This window comes from Struthio camelus, chromosome 1 (assembly GCF_040807025.1).
Source record: "Struthio camelus isolate bStrCam1 chromosome 1, bStrCam1.hap1, whole genome shotgun sequence".
Lineage (NCBI taxonomy): Eukaryota > Metazoa > Chordata > Aves > Struthioniformes > Struthionidae > Struthio > Struthio camelus.
Window position 1 is genome coordinate 101229135 of NC_090942.1, and position 18146 is coordinate 101247280.

At 41.8% G+C, this 18146-nt stretch overlaps 3 protein-coding genes across 9 annotated transcripts in view; 1 reads left to right on the forward strand and 2 right to left on the reverse strand.

Annotated features, from left to right (window-relative positions):
• The window catches only part of IFT57 (intraflagellar transport 57), a 20243-nt gene extending 17476 nt beyond the window's left edge, over positions 1-2767 (reverse strand). The window contains exon 1 of the mRNA XM_009675085.2: positions 2557-2767. Within this exon, the coding sequence (XP_009673380.2) occupies positions 2557-2747 (191 nt within the window). The 5' untranslated portion in view covers positions 2748-2767. The remainder of the gene's footprint in view (positions 1-2556) is intronic.
• On the forward strand, positions 2234-17140 carry HHLA2 (HHLA2 member of B7 family). 4 transcript variants are annotated; one of them, XM_009675082.2, is made up of 8 exons: positions 2234-2302; positions 3468-3687; positions 8078-8181; positions 9188-9505; positions 9964-10224; positions 11965-12249; positions 14688-14782; positions 16177-17140. In XM_009675082.2, the coding sequence occupies exons 3-8, from the start codon at positions 8118-8120 to the stop codon at positions 16204-16206; spliced, it is 1053 nt and encodes a 350-aa protein (XP_009673377.2). In that variant the 5' UTR covers positions 2234-2302; positions 3468-3687; positions 8078-8117; the 3' UTR covers positions 16207-17140. The 4 variants fall into 4 exon arrangements, with proteins under 4 accessions (XP_009673377.2, XP_068764205.1, XP_068764212.1 ...); XM_068908104.1 differs by lacking the exon at positions 2234-2302 and adding an exon at positions 15310-15338 and having other exon boundaries at positions 3605-3687; positions 16177-16264; XM_068908111.1 differs by lacking the exons at positions 2234-2302; positions 16177-17140 and adding exons at positions 15310-15338; positions 15823-15878 and having other exon boundaries at positions 3605-3687.
• Positions 17115-18146, reverse strand: part of MYH15 (myosin heavy chain 15) — a 47736-nt gene continuing 46704 nt past the window's right edge. For all 4 annotated transcript variants that reach the window (XM_068908054.1, XM_009675078.2, XM_068908064.1 and 1 more), the window contains one exon: positions 17115-17251. In XM_068908054.1, the coding sequence (XP_068764155.1) occupies positions 17234-17251 (18 nt within the window). In that variant the 3' untranslated portion in view covers positions 17115-17233. The remainder of the gene's footprint in view (positions 17252-18146) is intronic.

Genomic DNA, 18146 nt, shown 5'->3' on the forward strand with positions numbered 1-18146 from the left:
CTCTCTCATGTTATATAAAGATTATTTTATTCCTCCAAGTGACCGCACGACAACTTGAACGGCACTTCTGTGGGGAAGAGAGAACAAACTTCACGAAGCCTGGTTGCCTAGAGATGTGACCTCTGTCCGCGTACTGTCCTATACCACAGTAACTCTACCTTCTGTTCCTTCCTTAACATCCCCAGTGACTCTTCCTGACAACAGCAATACATCCAGCTCCTTTTATTTCAAAATCCCCCAAACTTCTTCCCCTTCCCATGCCCCTCAACTACCACGTGAGCAAGAAGGTGTAGCTAAGTAAGCGTATAAGCTCAGATCGCAAGCATGCTTTTGAAGTGTTTCTTCCGCTATCCCCCCCACCTACTGTGCTTTGGGTCACATTACAGAGCGGGTATACAAACTAGGCTTATTCTGGATGAAGGTAAATTGAAAGATGTGGTCCAAGAGCGCGTTTCGTGGGCTGGAACAATTCAGTCCACACGATCAGACTACAGTTAGTCCCGCAAAATGCATGTAGCGTGGGCACCAGTTACGCAGAATCAACTGTTTCCCTTTACGATACGGTCACTCACTAAAGCAGACAAAGCCTGTGTCCGTTTCCTTCCCCAAAATATACTGATGGTCAGACAGCTGCCTAAAAACAGCTTATAAAAGCTGAGCTCATACTCTAGACTCTCTCTTAACAAGAGACTAATTTGGACTACTTTTTTCCCCTAACAACTGCTGGTTTTAGAAAATATACCTGTTTGATATACTTCTATCAAACCTAGCTGAAACTGTCTGATAGATTTGAAAGTCATTGGGGCAGATGAATGTTGCGGTCACATCAGTCCTTTTCCTAAACGTCTCTCTGGTGCCATCATTTAAAAAAAGAGTTTTGTTATATATGCAATAAAGATACACCAGAGATGGAAAGTTAGACTTACTTAAAACAACAATGGGTCCCAGGCCTCTCACAAATACACCTACCCCACAAATAGTTACCCTGACTAATAAAAAAAAAAAATACACTCAGGTGCTAACAGAAGTTAACAAGAGCTGTTTGATCTAATATAATGTTTTCACTGCAAGTTATCACTGAAACCACAGCATAAACCACAGTATTGTATTCATTATGTGACCAACTGTGCCTATGAAAGCAACTGTGGCCTTCAGCTTTTGTTTCTTCCTGCATCTGTAAGTAGCAGGAAAATCAAGTAGCATTTGTGCTAAAACTGATATTCAAAATACTTGCAGAAAAAAGTGACCATGCAATGAGTGAACCTCATGCTCTAACAAAAATCATCACAAGTTCTCTGGTGATATGAAATGACTGTAGTTTTAAATGTCATCACCAAGTAAAGAAATTTAAATTATTTTCCTTTTCCCCTACAGAGCATAAAAGTAAGTTTTTAAAAGCTTTATATTTTTATTACATTTAATGTATTTATTCTCACATCTTCCTGTCCTAACTTCTGGTGTACGTCCTCCATCTCCCTCATTCTCCTTAAAAGTCTTTATAAATATGCTGTTACAACAGGCACTCCCACCTTGACTGAAAGCAGGATTTTTTTTTTAATCTAAAGTGTTAACCGTGATATGCCACAGCTATGAACAGACAACAGTTTTTTAAACCAATCTTAATAATAATTCTTCATCTTTAAAAACATCTGTAGGCCAGCCTCTTGACATTGTGTATTTTAAACATAACAACCAACATAGAAAGCCAGAACCATCAAGTTGAATGTGTTCAGCTTTGCTAATATAATTTTTGTCTTCCAATAATTGTTATCTTGCCTTAAATAAGACGCCAAACCCGGTGGTATCATTTATGTGAGATATGTGAAGACTTCTTGCAAGATCTATGGGGCTGTTTACTATAGCCCAAAATGAGGAATTAAATAGATTTAAAAAAAAAAAAAAGAGGAGGGGAAGGGAAAAAAAAGAAGAATTAGAATACTTGGGATTTTGGGATTTCTTTCTACTAACATCTGGATTTAGCATCTTTGATGTGCATATTCGTTGTCACGTTTTGATGCTTTTCACTGCAACCAAGAAGGCTACAAACTTTTAAGTCAAGAGTTTCATGCTATGCCTCCAACACCTACAGTTTAAGTCTTAACCCAGCCAAACTTGAGACGTGGGCACCACAAGCGCGACCAAGATGATAGCCCACTGGCCTGCAGCAGCCAGCACTCGTGAAGCCCCCAGTCACCAGCCCTTCCCACGTGCCCGCACAAACTCCGGGCCCGCAACGCAAAGGGGCGCCTGCTCCCACGGCACAGACGGCCGCTGAAGCCTTTGCCTCCAGTGACAGCACACGGTAAGGGCACAGGGGACGCCATGAGAGCTTCCGAAGCGGTTCCCCTCCCCTCCCCAGCTGTGCGCCCTGACAGGACTGGGCCCCAATTCCCCACAGGCAGCGGAATTTCCCAGTTTTCCCGTACCAGAAGGAGGAGAAGGAAGAGAAGGAGGAGGAGCAGATGGCGGGCGCCGCTAGCAGCAGAGCCCCTGCCCTGCTCCCCCCGCCCTGCTCCTCGGGCCCTGCTGGGCGCTGGTGCGCCCTCGGGCCCGCACCTGGAGAGCGGCCGCATGTTGTGACGCCGCAGCGCCTCCTCCTCGTAGGTGAGCAGCTTCAGCTTCTCCAGCACGTCCTCCATCAGCACAAACATGTGATAGGCCGCGCCCGGGCCCCGCTCCGCCACCACCGCCGCCGCCTCGTCCCCCCGCTGCTCGCCGCCGCCACCGCTCCCAACCTCCTCCGCCATCTTGGCGGCAACCCACCCCCACCGCTGCCGCGGCAACCGGCTCCACCAATCTCCAGTGCGAGCCGGGCGCATCCAATCAGCGCTGCGTTAGGGCGCGCTGCGGCCCCGCCCACCCCGCGGAGGAGGTGTGGGGGGGGTGGGGAGGACGGACCGTAAAGCGTCGCCGTGGTCGCTTGGGGCTGCGCACCGAGGGGGCGGCGGGGACCGGCGGGAGCCGGAGCCCCGGCGGGGGGGGGACGGACATGGCCGCTAGTCGGGAGGGTGGCTTGTTCCCCTCTGCGGTGAGCCCGGGCGCGTTAACCGACGGCCAAGCGCCGCGCTTTCCTCTGCCCCAGTAGGTGGCCGCGGGAGCAGGGGGCTGCCTCGGCGGGTCTCGGGCCGCCGTCTGCGGCGGTCAGGCAGTCCCCAGGTGTTGATGGCAGGTAGCAGCTGTGTGCGCTGGCGGCTGGAGTGAGGGTGTGTAGTGCACAGCTGGAGGTACCCCCGAGCCTTGCGGTGGAAGGGGGTTAGGGCTGTGCATCCGCTGTAACAGACGGCGTGCTGGCGGGGCCGCCCTCGCTGGCGGGGTGTGAAGGAAAGGCGATGGGAAAGCCAGTTCTTGGAGGAAAGCAGCAGACCAGTTGTTAGTTAGTTAGTCCTGCTGCTAACGCTTGTTTCGGGTTTTTTTTTTTTTTTTGCAGAAAAGAAACTTTCACTTTTTTCCCCCTGCTTTTTATTTAGTTAATTTCAGTGGTGCTATCGGTTCCTTCTGTTGGAAGCCAACTACTGTGGGACTTCGGTTGCCCGGAGAAAATGAAGCACTAGTGAGTTACTAAGAGAAGAGGAAATCGGTTATCTAATGCCGCAAGACAGCCTGATGCGCGTACTGTTCTCCTTTAAGATTACCAGCTCTCCAAGAACGCTGTCGTACTGATTTGCATCTTGTTTTATATTTAAGATTGTAAGTTCTTTTTGTCCGCTGTCTATACAGAATTTACCTCTTAATCCACGAGTGAGATTCCTAAATTATGCATTAATAAAAATAAGAGTATTGTCAGTCTTTCTACTGGGGCTACAGTGCTTGTGCTCTGGCAATGCGCAATTGCAATCCCAAAGCAGTGTTGCCGCTGCTAGCGCAACCACGTTTTTGGCCGTAATTAATATTTTTTTATTACTCAGTTACAGCTTTTCCTGCGTTATTACAATGTTTGTTCAATTGAGCTAGGCGAAAGAGGTGGTTAAGAGCAAAAGCAGTGAGCGCCGAGGGGTGGAAGCTTTGGCCTTTATGAAGGGCGTTGATGCTACTGCGCCCATGCACTCCCAAAGGATTGGTATAGAAACAGTTACTCTCTGTTGTGGAAGAGGAGTGAACTTGCGGCTCATATAGGTCTGGTGAGTGTATGTGTGGCCATGAGAAAAGTTGGAAAGAATGCACTTCTACCATTCTGGAGGAGAAAGGTCTCTGGAGGAGCAGTTCGGTTTATATGTGTCTCTAAGAAACAGCTGGCTTACTTGACACAACTGGCAGGACTCTGAATTGCTGGGCTACTTGTGAAGCCAGAAGAGGTAAAAATATTAAATCTTTTAACAACTCCAGTGTTAAAAGTATATGGGCGGGAGGGGGGCTAGACACATATATTGAGGTAAAAGCCAGTATTGTAGGTTCTCTCCCCCCAAAAAAAAAAAAAAAAAGTTTGTCTGTTTAGAATGCCGGAGCCGCCTTCCTGCCGGAGCGTTTCTCAGCGTTTCTCACGTCGGGAGTTATGAGTTAACTCATAGAGTTTTAGCTGGGGGAAGGCAGAGGATTGATACTACCTAAAATGGCTCCAGAAGATTTAGTGGGAAAATTTTGGAAAGTTAAGGCTAGTACAGGATTTTATCAGTATGTGCTTAACGTGGTTTTTTTTTTTTTTTTTCAACTTTTCCATGTTTGATTGTCTTGTTTGTTTGCTCGAAAACAAACTTGTTTATAAAACTCGAAATCCTCTTGTATTTCCAGTTCACGCAAGGGTGCGTGTGCTTGAAATGTGCTGTTGTTCAGCTACCTTGATAAGGAATAAATCAGAATCCTTTCTATTAAAGAATAAATAACTTTTGACAGTGCTATGAGAATGTTACAATATGCGTGGCCGCTCCAAAAGCACGTGACCAAGAAAAGGTTATTAAACAGAGATTGGTCCCAGTATCTCTGTGATAAGTAAATGCTTTTGATCAAGGTGCAGGTGGAGTGCAAAGTACTGCATGATACAATACCTGGTGCATGTGGTTTGATCACTGACCAATAAAAAAAATTTTGCCTTTTGATGTCTCTTTTTTTTTTTTTTTTTTTCCAGTGGGCAAAACAAGTTTCCTGATGCCCCTGCCACTATCTCAGCTGTTTGGTGCTTGACCTACCTGTATGTGTTCTTGGGACAAGCATTTTAGTGCCTTGCCTTGCTGTCAGAAAACCTGGCTGAGCTTCTGCCATCAAATTGAGTCTGTGGTTGTTCTATATGAAATAAGCCCTGAAAAGTGGAGCAGCAGTAACTCGCATTACTACAGTGATCTTAATTCTTGTTGAATGCTGTTCTTTTAAATAATTTTGTATTGGTATTTCACCAAACAGCCACATACAGAATATGATTTCTTGGTAATGCCAGTTCGGTCTGTAGTGAAAAGAAGACTGTTTCTTCGGTACCTTGCAGTGGGACTCTCAATATCAGCGTATATTTACCTCATATTTATAAGGCCCCAAATTTTGAAAAGCGTATTTGCCAGAGCCTACAATCTGCAAGATTTTCTGTAGAAGTGCAGAGGGTGGAATGGTATTAATCTTTTGGTATGAAGAAAGAAATTGGCAAGTGTGCAGGGAGCTAGTTTTTAGCTTTGAATGAAATTAACTGAAAACTTGTATTTTTCAGAACTCCTCTTTTGACAACCATGGTTATACAGACCTAGAATGGGACAGATGTGAATCATATTTTCCTGATGCCCCCTCCCAGCTGTCACTGGCGGAAGGACTTTCTGACTTAGAGTAGAGGTTCTTTTTGCTCAAAAATAAAAATCAGGCAAGGACTAGTGGGATTTTGCTTAGCCATTTTCTAATCCACAGGAATTTTGGCATCCAGAACTTTCTATGGCAGCGGTTTCTACACTTCAGCCATGGTATTTATTTCGTTTGGTGTCATCCTAGTTTCAGCATTGGGGGACCTAGTGAATGGTCTTTCCCCTGTTCACCTTCTATTCTACCCTCCTGTACTGTCTCTCTTCTAAATTTCAGAGTCATTAAGAGCATAATTAATCGCTATAAGGAAGCTGTTCTGTAACTTACAGCAACAAACCTTTTTCTCAAGGCTGTTGCGGGAATTACGCAATTGCCACCCAGAATTGCTGGAGGAATTACTCAGTTGTCACCTCCAACTGTTTTGGCTCAACCCTAGGTCTCTACTTATTTTCCCAGTTCAGCAGTGAATATTTTTCTAAACAAAAAAAGTGGTTTATTATGCACAATACAGGTACAGCTTCAGCTGGGTGCCACCAAGGAGGGACTCCACCCACAGGCTCCTGGTTTGATTAATCTGGTTACAACCCGATCGCAAGCACCCTCTGCCATAGTCTGATTCCTATTAACCCATCTCGCGACTTCTCTTACTCGCTTTCTTGTGGTCCGCTGGCACTCTCTGTTGCTGCGAGGGGTTTCTTTAGGTCACCTCTGTGACTGTTACCTGCAACTGTTAAAATGTTCCTTGTTCTGTAAAAACAGGCTCCAGCTGGCCTTGGCTGCAGCCTAAGGCTTCAGCTGCTTTAGTGACTAGTACTCTTGCTCTTTTCTTCTTACAACATGCTACAGTGGGAAAACCCAAAGCTAAGATCTGTGCTAAACGGGAAAATTTCCAGCGAACTGGCTCCGCTGCTGTATTGTACTACAGCACTACAGAGTGCAGTTAGAACAGGTGAGCCAGATGCAGGCCACAAAGGCAGTGCAGAGGTACCGTTGGATCCGTGTTGTTCCCCGAGCATCACTGCCAAACTGCACAAGCTCTCTGTTAATAACGTGTCAGGTTGCTTACTGAAGGAAAGTTAGCATTGACTCCAGTTCCTAAAGTTCAAGCATCAAGCATGACCTATCTATCGCATTAATCAAGTCTGGAGGTGAGGGACAAGCGGGCAAAGGTGTTGATCAGGAAAACATGATGCACACCACTTGCAAATGCAAAGGGAAAAGAAGGCTGATGTTAGCAGTTAACTGCTACTGGGCATAACTACCACGGATCAAAAATTTTATAGATCATAAAAGACTTTGTTTCGATCTCGCACCTTCTCTGTCTCAGGTTTAATGTTCTGGTGGCACTTTGTTTTGTTCTCAGACAAAACTGAGATTACATAAAATAATCACTCTGGCTTTACAAAAGAAGTGAAGCACAAATACCTTGTGAAGAAAGAGTCACATGCAATACAAAAAAAACTTACACACACCGGTCAAAATTGTTTGTTAGTATTAAAAGAACTGGCTAGTAAGCCTGGCTAAACCTGTGCCCTGGGTAAGTTAGGAAAGCTACCTATAGCTGTCCTTTGGGGAGGGGAGAAAGAGTAGCCTCTTCTGAGGCTATTCTGAGGCATGGAGTACTTTCTCCACCGTGATGAGCTGTATTTTAGAATACTACACCTGGGTGGAGGGAGTGTTTGGTCAAGCAGTTACAGTAAGATTATTAATTTCTCATTCTGTGTGTGTGTGTGTGTGTGTGTGTGAGCTTCCTCAGTTTACTGTTGTTCAGCTGACAAACCAGAAGATTTGAAGGGAGAACTGCCTCCTCCTCCTCCTCGTGCACATTTCTACTCTGGATTTCTGCATGCACATTTTTGGACGTTCAGCCCATGCCCTTTCAATCAAGTGAAGAGTAAAGCATGAAAAATTTTCTATATCTGCAATTTTTGCAAACACAGGCAAATTTCCTGCCTCACAGAAAGACAAATGTTGCAGTAATCAAGGGCCTGTTTTAGAAACTAGAACAGTCTGGCTTGTTCTTGCATTTTCTTGGAAACAGCACTTGACCATTTTTGCTCAGTGTCCTTTTTATGAATTCTGATGATTAATGTTCCCTAGCCCTATAAGAACACAGAGTAAACACACTTAAAATAAATAAAAACTTGAAATCTGCAAGGGATTATGTGATGATGAGAGGACCTCATTCATTGTAAGATACATAGCAATACATAAAGACCTTACTGCTGAAAGGCTAAGCCTAGGCTGTTACAAACAAATACCTGTTATAAAGGCCTACAGTCCCTGAAATACTGTAAAAAAACCAAACATATAATTAGTGTAAGCCTTTCACCTGCTCTTAAACAGGTTTTCTTCCCCTTCTTTTAAGTTGTCAGTTAGAAGTGGGTCTACTATCAACCAAAGAAGACATGAAGGAACATAAAATACCGTCTCTTCTCATCTATTTCTTTTATATATGGGCTACAGTTTGGGGTAGGTTTTAGTCATTTTGTTTATGAAAAATGACAAGACAACTTTTACTTTTTTTTTTTTTAAAATAGTGAATTAATTAAGTGAAGCACTGTTAAAGTAATAATGGTAAATAATGAAATCTATGTTAATGTAAAGCACACTTGAAGCAAAAGAAAACTGTTTAGAAGATCGCTGCGCAAACGGCCGTGGTCACTGAATATATTTGAGCGCCCAGGCTGTGCTTCACCTTTCTGCTGGTGGTCACCTTCACACAGCTCAGCTGGTGGAGTACATTGTGTGACTGCTTAGCAGCCACTCCTGTACAAAGGCAGCTAGCTTGGTTGTTGCCAGCTAATACTGAAAATGATCTGAAGTAAATTGATTCACTTTGCACTGAAGTGGCTGAGGAAAAGTCATCCAGACTGTTCCAGGAGTCTGGGACAGAGTTATATGGCATCAGTTGTGGTGGTGAAGCCATTTTAAGAAATTGCACAATCGCATCCTGTTTTTTTTTTTTTTTTTTTTTTGGTGATGGTACAATCATTTGGGACTATGTGAGGTTTATTTGTAACCCAGGTCGTTGCCATATGGCCATATGATGGTTTACATGAATGGCAAACTGCCGCCTGAGGGTGGGGACTCCTTCAGCTGGTTTTGATGTTGAAGGTGGTACTTTTGGAAATCATTTGAAGCTCAGGTGCTAAAGTGGAGGCATACTTGTTTGAATATATAGATGTTTAGTCTGGTTACCTACTTAAACTGATTGCAAATTCAAAGACTAGAGCCCTGCGTTATAATACTGACTAAATGGAATAAAGTGAAGCAAAGACATCGCTGCTGCTCCACCCTTCCTATCCCAGGCACCTGTGTTGAGGATTACAGAAAAATCCTTAAAAGAGCATGTTGCTGAAGCAAGCAGTAGGAGTGTTCTACCTGCTGCAGCGTTTTTGTTGGGGGAAAGGAGAAGCAGAAATATGAAGTAGACTGGATTTAATCTAACTTATTCAGTAACATTTATGTGCTTTAGGTTATGGAGAACAGAAGACAGTAATAGGGCAGTGTTCTAGAGACTGTATCTTGCCTTGCCTTTTTCCACCTGGTGATAATGTACTAATTCACTGGAGTAAAAATGGCAAAAATGTGCACTGCTACAACCAGGAGAAACAAGAAGAAAAGCAAGATGAGGACTACAAAAACAGAACACAGCTTTTTCATCAGTACATTAGTAGTGGAAATGCCTCCTTGAAACTTAGCAACCTGACCCTTACTGATGCGGGCACTTATCATTGCTATGTGGGAACAGATCAAACTAAAACAGAAGAGGACATCATGCTGCATGTAAGAGGTCAGTAAGACATCAAAAGTGCTTGGATTGCACCAACAGAAATTGGATTACACCAACAGATTTTCTCACATTATTTGTCACATGGAACAGAAATTCTGCAACCCAGCAGAGCACCTTTTTGGCCCGTCGGTGTTCCCATGCAATTCATTTTCTCTGATGCAATACTGTTGTAACAGAAGTTGAAAAATCACAGTGCAGAGTTTGTTCTCATAACCTACTGTGTGGTGATTTCTAAAGAGTAATGAGATAGCGTACGTGGGTTTTAAATACATCGTGTGGGTTCTCAGAACGGTACAAACCCCAGCATTGGCAGTAAATAATGCTGTACTGTTTTCTGAAACAAAACAGATTACATTTCTTTCTCAGTTATGTTTATTCTCCTCAATAACATTTCAAAAGTCCAATCACTTCAAATTAAAAAGTATCTTGAAAGTAATAGGACTTCTTTGTATTTACAGTTTCCTCTTATTATGCACTGGAATACCAAAAGACAGACACAGAAAGGATGCTGAAGTGCTACGCCTTTCTTACTTATTCAGTGCCAACTATAACTTGGACACAAGGCAATACATCCATCCAAGAAACAGGGGGGGAGAAAACCAAGGCTGGAGGTCTCTACGCTATTAGAAGTGACCAAAACATTGCAAACACATCTGCTCCCTACCAGTGTCGTATTCTCTTTTGTCGTAAAGAGTGGACTGCTGAATCGAAGATGGAAGGTAGGAACGAACTACAGTCGCTTCCTGCGTCGTTACTGAATTACTGGCTTTTCTCTGAACTTTTCTCCCGTATCAGTTTCACATTTTGAGAGGGGCATAATAGTCGCTCTTGGCACACTCTATTGAGCTGAGCCAAAACGTGTGGAAACCTTAGTGAACCTGTGAGTTATGAAAGGGAGGGGAAGGTTTGACTGCTGCTATAGATATCTATGTTCCTTCCTCAGTCCTCTCCCTATTCTTTGCCCGAGTTTGTTCAGCACCATTTGATTTTTTTTTTTTTTATTTTTACTCCTTTTAAAGTGCATTCTTAGGCACTCGGGTTCAGTGTTGGGAAGGAAGAGCAGCAAGCACTGTTTGGATTTGGGCAAACAGCGGCTTATTTTGTTAGTTAAGGAGGAGCAGCGCTGTGAAATTTAAAGTCCCCGTTTTGTCCTACTCATGCAGTCCTAGGCGTTCACTGGAAATTCAAGTCAGTAAATAACTGGTGCTTTTTAACCTTATATATCTCTTAGGAAATATTTCTTAACTGGACGAACAGCAATGCAAGAGCAGTTCCCTTGTCAGATACGCTTGGCTGCCGCTGTTGCCCTGATTTTCCCCTAACATACCCAGAACTCTCTGTTTCCTATCTGCTATACACACTGCAGGACAAGCACGTTCTTTTTAAACTTACATATAATAGCCCACAATTACGGTAGTTTTCAAGTATGGTACCATATTAGATAACAAGTGCACTTTAGGTGTCTCTTATTAATCTGTCCTTCCAAACCGCAAGATAAACTGCTACATTTCATTACATTTTTGTTTGAATTTTTGTGCCTCCATCTAGCGTCTCAACAGAACACTGAGAACATACTGCTTTCCTTTTTTTTTTTTTTTTTTTAATATATACTCGCAGCGTAGGGTATATTTTTGTTTTCCCCTAACGGCTTTCAGCCCCACTGCAAGCATGGGTAAAGCATGTCAAAATAACATATTAGATTCCTCTCCAGTGGGCTGCCAGCCACCACAGCCTGCTCTGTGCTTTTCCTTCCTTTGCAGCAAATCCCTGCAGTTACATTGATAGTTGTGCTGTGTTTTTAATTCATCCTATGTTAGTATTTTATACAATCATTAGATGTTAGTGCCCACTACCTGCCCTTTCCCTCCTCTTCTTTTTTTAAAGCCATTATTGGAATGTAAGTGCAAGCAGATAAAGGACTTAAGTCTGCCATATCTAAAAGGTATTTCTAACTAAATATAGTATTTTTAAACTAAATATAATCTTATTACTTTAATAAAGCAAACCGTGTTATAACAGCTTTGTCCTTTCAGCATGCGGGTATCCGATTAGTTGCATTTTCTTTCTTCTCCCTACACTTAGAATTTCATGCTGCTTTAAGCAGTACGCTCAGACTAGGCTCAATCACTCTCAGTAGTGTCTCCCCGAAACAGAAGTAGTCACATGAAAACAAAACCAGTTTTCATAAGTATAGACTAATACCAATCAGATTTTTTTTTATATCATGCAGGCTTGTTTTGGAAAGCCCCTGCACCTCTTAATATCTCTCTTTAAAAAAAATCCAAATTCAGATATTTGTAGAAGCTTACTGTGATGCTTGACTACAACATCAAAATAATGAAATACATTTTTTAGAGTTGTACATGGTAGTACTATCAGTTAAAATTTCAGAACAATTTAAATAACCTTCAAAATATTTTCCCAAATATTGCCAACGTTTTTTCAATTATCTATTTCAGAGCAACTGTCCAGTGTGGAAGGAAATAGCGCTGCAATTCCTTGTGAATGCATCAATAACCCTTCTTCACACACTGAAGGTTTCAGCGTTGTCTGGACAATAAACAGAAATGCAGTCATCTCAGTCCTGGCCTCCTTCAATGGTACATCTCACTCTTACCAGCCACGAGCCCAAATTAACGAAACTGACTTTTCGCTAATGTTAAGTGATCTCACTCCAAAGGACAGCGGAGAATATCTTTCAGCACCTCACTACACAAAGCTTACTGTGAGAACTGTGCGTGTTGGTAAGTCACTGCTGTTTCCACATCAGAGGACGGGAGCTAATGAGGGGAACGCAGAGAAATAGGGCCAATCAGAAATCTATAAAATATTGAGAAAAATCATCTTGCACCATAGCTATAGGTGGGTAGAAGAGAGATTGTATTAGAGTTGTCCCGGGGAAAAACGTTACCTAAAATGTATTTATTTAAAGACTAGAAGATTGTATTTCTTCAGTCAACAGCTTAGTACAGTCAAAGGTCTGAAAACTGGTGAGTGCCATCAATTCCCACTGGCTGTTCTCAGAACTGAGAGCACAGAGCATCTTACGGAATCAACTTTTAAGTGCTGTGTTAATAGCAAATATATACCTTTAAAGGTAGCAGGGAGCATGCAGGGGAGCCCGAAAAAGCGGTACAAATTTTCTCTAGTTTTTCCTGCTGACGAAACCATGTTGAGGAGAACACAGTTGCTGATGTTTTCAAAGCTTTTTTTTTTTTTTCCTGACTTAGAAATATATATGTTTGTATGCATACTTAAGTTTTATGAGCTGTAGTAGATTTGCAGCTGTGAACTCTTAGCTACAATTATTTCATTATCTCCAGTTTCAAGGAGATGTGCTGATTGAGTTTCCCACCTGTTGAAAATTCTTACTGAAGATTAAAATTTCACTTCAACTTTCTAAAATTATAGCGCAAACAAATTACAAATTTCTTCAAAAATAGTATGCTGTTTGGTATGCTGCCTCCTTGAACTGGCAATTCAAAGGTAGAAAAAGGAAAACCATTCAACCAATAGCACATAGGGATCTTAAGCAATTATTTGCAATCACCCAAGAGCAAAAGAAAAACTAGTATAGAGCTCCCCATTTAGTTCTTTAAGCAAGAAGAGAACTTGAAACAAGTCTGTTGTAGGGCATGAAAAGTGAAAGCAACATAGCAGAAAAGGGAATAGAATAAGTAATAATAACTGCAAATTGTTGCCTCTCTGCCCCGCTCCAATGATAGCTTTGTTTCAGTCTACAAACTTGATCAGGGCTATGCTTCAAAACATTTCATAATATGTAGTGTGTTTTAAATGTCAGTGGGTATATGCAATCTGAAGAAGGAAGGGACTTACTTTAAAGAAAACTGTTCTGTCAGACAAACACACTTCCTTGCAGCTCAGAGTCCAACATCATATTCCTTATCCTGTAAACCTAATATTGTACCTCTGGGTACGGGGGGACAGGCACAGGACAGCCCTACTGATGCTCCTAACTTAGGTGTGCAGTCCTTCAGGCTCTCTGTAGATTTACTGGAGAGACAGAAAGGGAGAGGGATAGAGAGAGGAGACGGAGACCTTGCTCTCCAGTCTAAATGTGATCAAAACTGTCTTTTACAAATGCCTTTCTCTGTCCCTTTGCTGCAGAGGGACGTTACAGCAGATGTAAAAAGGGATGTATAAATCCCCTCTTTAGTGGCTAAATTATTATGCTACTCAGAATTTTTCTACTCATGGACCAGAAATGCATTATATGGAATGGGGAAAACATTTACTAGAGAGAGTAGCATCCTTGTGGCAGCACAGACCGCAAGTATAGGGTAAGTGGATATAGACAGTAGGGCGTAAGCATGATGGATGGTGGTACTAGCACAGCAGCTGCTCAGCCATCACTAAGATTTCCAAGCATCACTGAAAAGGAGACTTTTAAAGGAAAAATGAGATGAATTTTCAATATTTACAGAAGTCTTCTCTTGTGTAAAGGGAGGTCCCAGCTTAAAGCTGCTCTACCAAAAGAGCTGACAAGATGTAAGTGTACGTCTGCATGCGGGAAGAGAACCAAGCTAAGAACAATGACTAGATTAAATGCTTTGGCAATTCCATTTTTCATGGCTGGACAGCCATCGGGAATTTTCAGAGAAGTGAAGAATTAAAAAAAATTTTTTGACAGGGTACAGCAGCAGAAAGGAAACCTAAACTGGAAGAAATGTCCATTAAAAAAAAAAAATTCCTGCGACTCTGAGTGGTTTTAGGTTGTTGAAATCAGCTGGAGAGATGAGGGGCTCATAGGCATTAGTAGAACTATTGATGGCACATAGCATTATATCTGGAGATAGCGTTTACCAGACCAGGGTATTAATTGTTTTTTTAAATAGGACTTGAATTAAGAAGTCCTCAAGTGATATTATCTAGAAAACACAGAATTCTGTATCAGTGCAAGTAAGTAAAATAACCTGCTTTCAGCTATTCACACTTAAGATGCTAAAGTATCAGTTTAAAATCTTTACTTGTAATATAGTCAAATAACTTGGCCATTTTTGTATTATTGACGTCGAAAAGAAACTGAGAGGTTCTCCCTAAATTGTAGCTGTTAAATTATAAATGAAAGAAAAAAACTATAGCTTGATATACTTATTGAACAATAGCGAACATTATTTTTGCTGTGTAGGGATTTAACTCTTTGATATTTATATTTTTAAAGAAAATTCAGATAATTCACATACCGCCTGGCAAATTGCGGTAGGAGTGGCGATTGCACTGGCTGTGATAGGAGTCTCTGGCTATTTCTTTTTTAAGGTATGTACAGTCATTTGGGGTTTTATTTTTGAGCGTACTATTAAGAGGAAATTCAGATCTCGACTGTTTCACCAAAACATAAATTTGATTTCTATAAGTTAAAAGCGTGCAAATAAAAACTGAAAATGTAAAATGAAACATAGCTAAGCATAAGGAAATTGTCCTCACTTTTGCTGTTTTCTTTGGCCAGAAGCCCTCCTTGTTACATCTACACAATAGTATTTTAGTTTTAACAATGTAAGCATGCCCTTCACTTGACCAGATGTTCTCCTATGCTGTATAAAAAGATCAACAAGTTGGTTACCCTTCACAAATATCTTTTGATAAGTTGCCTTAAAAATAAGCAAACATTGTTTAATTTTCTCTCGTTCTTGCTTAAGAAAAAAGCAAAACACAAAGACCCTCAAAGAGGGCACAGACCTAGTCTTCAGTAGGGCCAAAAACTATATCCAGTTCTCATGCTGCAATAGAGACAACTACTTGCATGACTCTGTAATATCTTTGCCTCAATTTTTTTCATTCCTCAGCCTGACTCCTGAGCTGGTCAAAGTTCAAGGTATTTTGGAGTTATTTACTTACGCCTTATGCCCTCGCATTCATCCGCGCCACCTCATCCATCTTACTTTCCCACTAAACATTTGTGGGAACAGAGCTCAACCTATAGGCTTCTAAGTTATTCCATGATGGATTTCATGCTCATGTATTGGTGACAGGCTGTATCTGTTTTGTAGAATGTGTATGTCCTTCCTTTGCCTTTATAGCGAGTATCCTTTAAAACCAAACCAAACCAAAACGAACAGCTTTTGCTCTTATTTTTTAAGGTAAAACTTTCTGTGGTTGACAGCATGGCCCTAACCACAGAGAGAGCTACCTTTGCACTCCTCTGGGCCTTAAGATTTTGACAGCCCAAATTTGGAAAGCTTCAGGAGACATTTTGCAATGGTTGCCATGAGATGATAAATGTACTTGAGCAAACAAACTAAAATGGTTGAGTCTCAGTCTTTTCTCATTTTGCCCCCATGTTCTTGCATGTTTCTTAGTAGTCAGTTGTAACTCTAGCCAACTGCAGCTGTTCCAGTTCATTGAAAAAACTTGGATACCGAAGCTTGAAAGAATTTAGACAAGATTCCCTTAACTTGGGACTTTTTGACACGTTTAACATACCATAATCAGAGGAAGCAGAACAGCCTACAAGTTGACACGGTTTGTTGTATTGATAGAGGCATGGATGGAAGAAGGAGGAATGTTTCTGAACTCTTACATGGATGTGACTTTTACTCAGCTAATGTTGAAATGGAAAATACTCTTACCTCTCTAATGAGCATGCCTTGTCCCGTTCCTACCAGATGATTACTTTCACATATCACTTTTACAAACATTTTGGCTTTGACTAGGCTTGCAAGAAAAAAGGAGGAAGGAACTGAGCACCTGGACGTACCAAAAGGAAGAACTCTCTCTGCAAACACAGACGCTCCTGAGATTGCTGCTAAAAGAGAAGCTTGAAGAACAAAGACTTCCTTGACCTGCCGGGTGGAGTTACAGAGGGCTGGAAGCAAATGGAAGTGTAATTATCTGAGCAACAGTAACAAGCAGAGAACCTAACAGAAAGAATGTGCAAGTCAGCTGACACTTCTGTGTGATGAGTCTGCATGAAAAAGTGGGACTTGCATGTTTTTAAAAAGAAAATAAAGTTTCACAGATGAAAAAGATTCAGTTTTGAGGTTTTTTTTTTTTTTGCGGTATAAAGGGAAGAGAAGACTTACTGTTTTGCATGCCATTTAGTATTTTAGTTCTAAACAAAGACAGCTTTCCCCTCTGAATTCAGTTTAAAAGTGGAAAAGATCTAAGAATACCAGTTTCTGAGCCACTGGGCAGAGCTGATGGGACCAGATGCTCCACCTCATCTCCTAAGCAACTCCTGCATGTGAACTTTGGCTGGTAGTAGTGGAATCTTCTAAACTGACTGTTCATACAGCATTTTGAGAGTCAAAGAGGAAGAGTTTAAATAGTTTTTGCTGTCCTACAAAACTGGTGCAGACGCTGAGCGGCTGGACAAATGTAAGCAGCAAGTGGTTATGGATTTTAAAGGCTCTCCCCTGCACAAGTTTAGTCTATGCTGCTTTAACCGTCTGCACGTGAAGGACAGAAGGCTGTGAAGCATGGCTGGATTTACCCTTGGTTTTGATTTGGTCCAAGAGCTGCCAATTAAGATTTGTTCCAATACAATGAAATGGGCAGGCGGCAGAATGTAATCCCTTATTGATCTCTGGGGCTAAGGCTAGGCAAAATAGAAAAACAAAGAAACAAATGGAATACACTATACAGTCTCTTTGGATTTTTCACTAGATATTTATTTCTGTAAGTAAGGGCCTATTTTTTTCCTACTTCCTCTTTCAGTTGTGCAGCTGATTATATGAAGCATCTTCTCATATGTGTCAACTTGGACTGCATTTATTCCTCTTCATGAACCTGAAATGCAGTTGAGAGAGATAGTATACATCCGTTAAAAAGCGAAGCGTTGAGAGGTTTTTTTAGCATAAGTTTTCAAGTAAGTGATAAAAGCTTCTGCTCCTATGGCATTACCAAGTTATATCTGAAGTAGACTGGCACTAAACTAGCACATTATATGGAAGCTAGCTAGCCTTCCCTGCCTTACTTCAGCTAAGGATATGGGTCTCTTGTCCCAGTGCTAGGGTATGAATATCTCTTCGATTGCAGATGACTTTTATACAGCACTGTTACAGCGTACAGTACTGTTCTCTTTGGACACCACACGCTTGCCAGAGTTTCCAGGGATATGGGTACTAGTAGCGGTACACAAGCTATTTCCAAGTGCTACACTATTAAAAGTAATACTAGATTTTCTCCAATGCCTTTCTGTCCCCAAAGGAGATGAGTCATGGCTCCTGAGATAGCATTCACTGCCTGAATGGGAGGATGTTTCCTGGTAGCTGCTGCCATTACTGCTGCAATTCCCTTTCTGTGGAGTGGCACCTCTGCACGAACCGCTGACCTCACCTTCTGACAAGGCAGTGCTCTGCTACAAGCCAGAACTGAGAGTCTGGCAACACCAAATCTCTCTGACAAATAAAAATAGCTATCCACTTCTCTGACTTCTGCGTATTTGAGGAAGAAACGGGGTACTAGTAAGAGATAGGTAGCAAACTACATTCTTAACTAACATAACAAATTAACTAATCCCACAGTTTTACCTCTTTCAGTATCTGTGTGATGGCATGGCTTTGTGAAATAACATGAGTTTTTCATTTGTTTTACTGGGCTGCAATAATTTGAAGAAAAAAATAAGTGCGAAATGTTTACTTTTAAAAGTCGCAAAACATCATGTGAACTTCAGTTGCAGTAC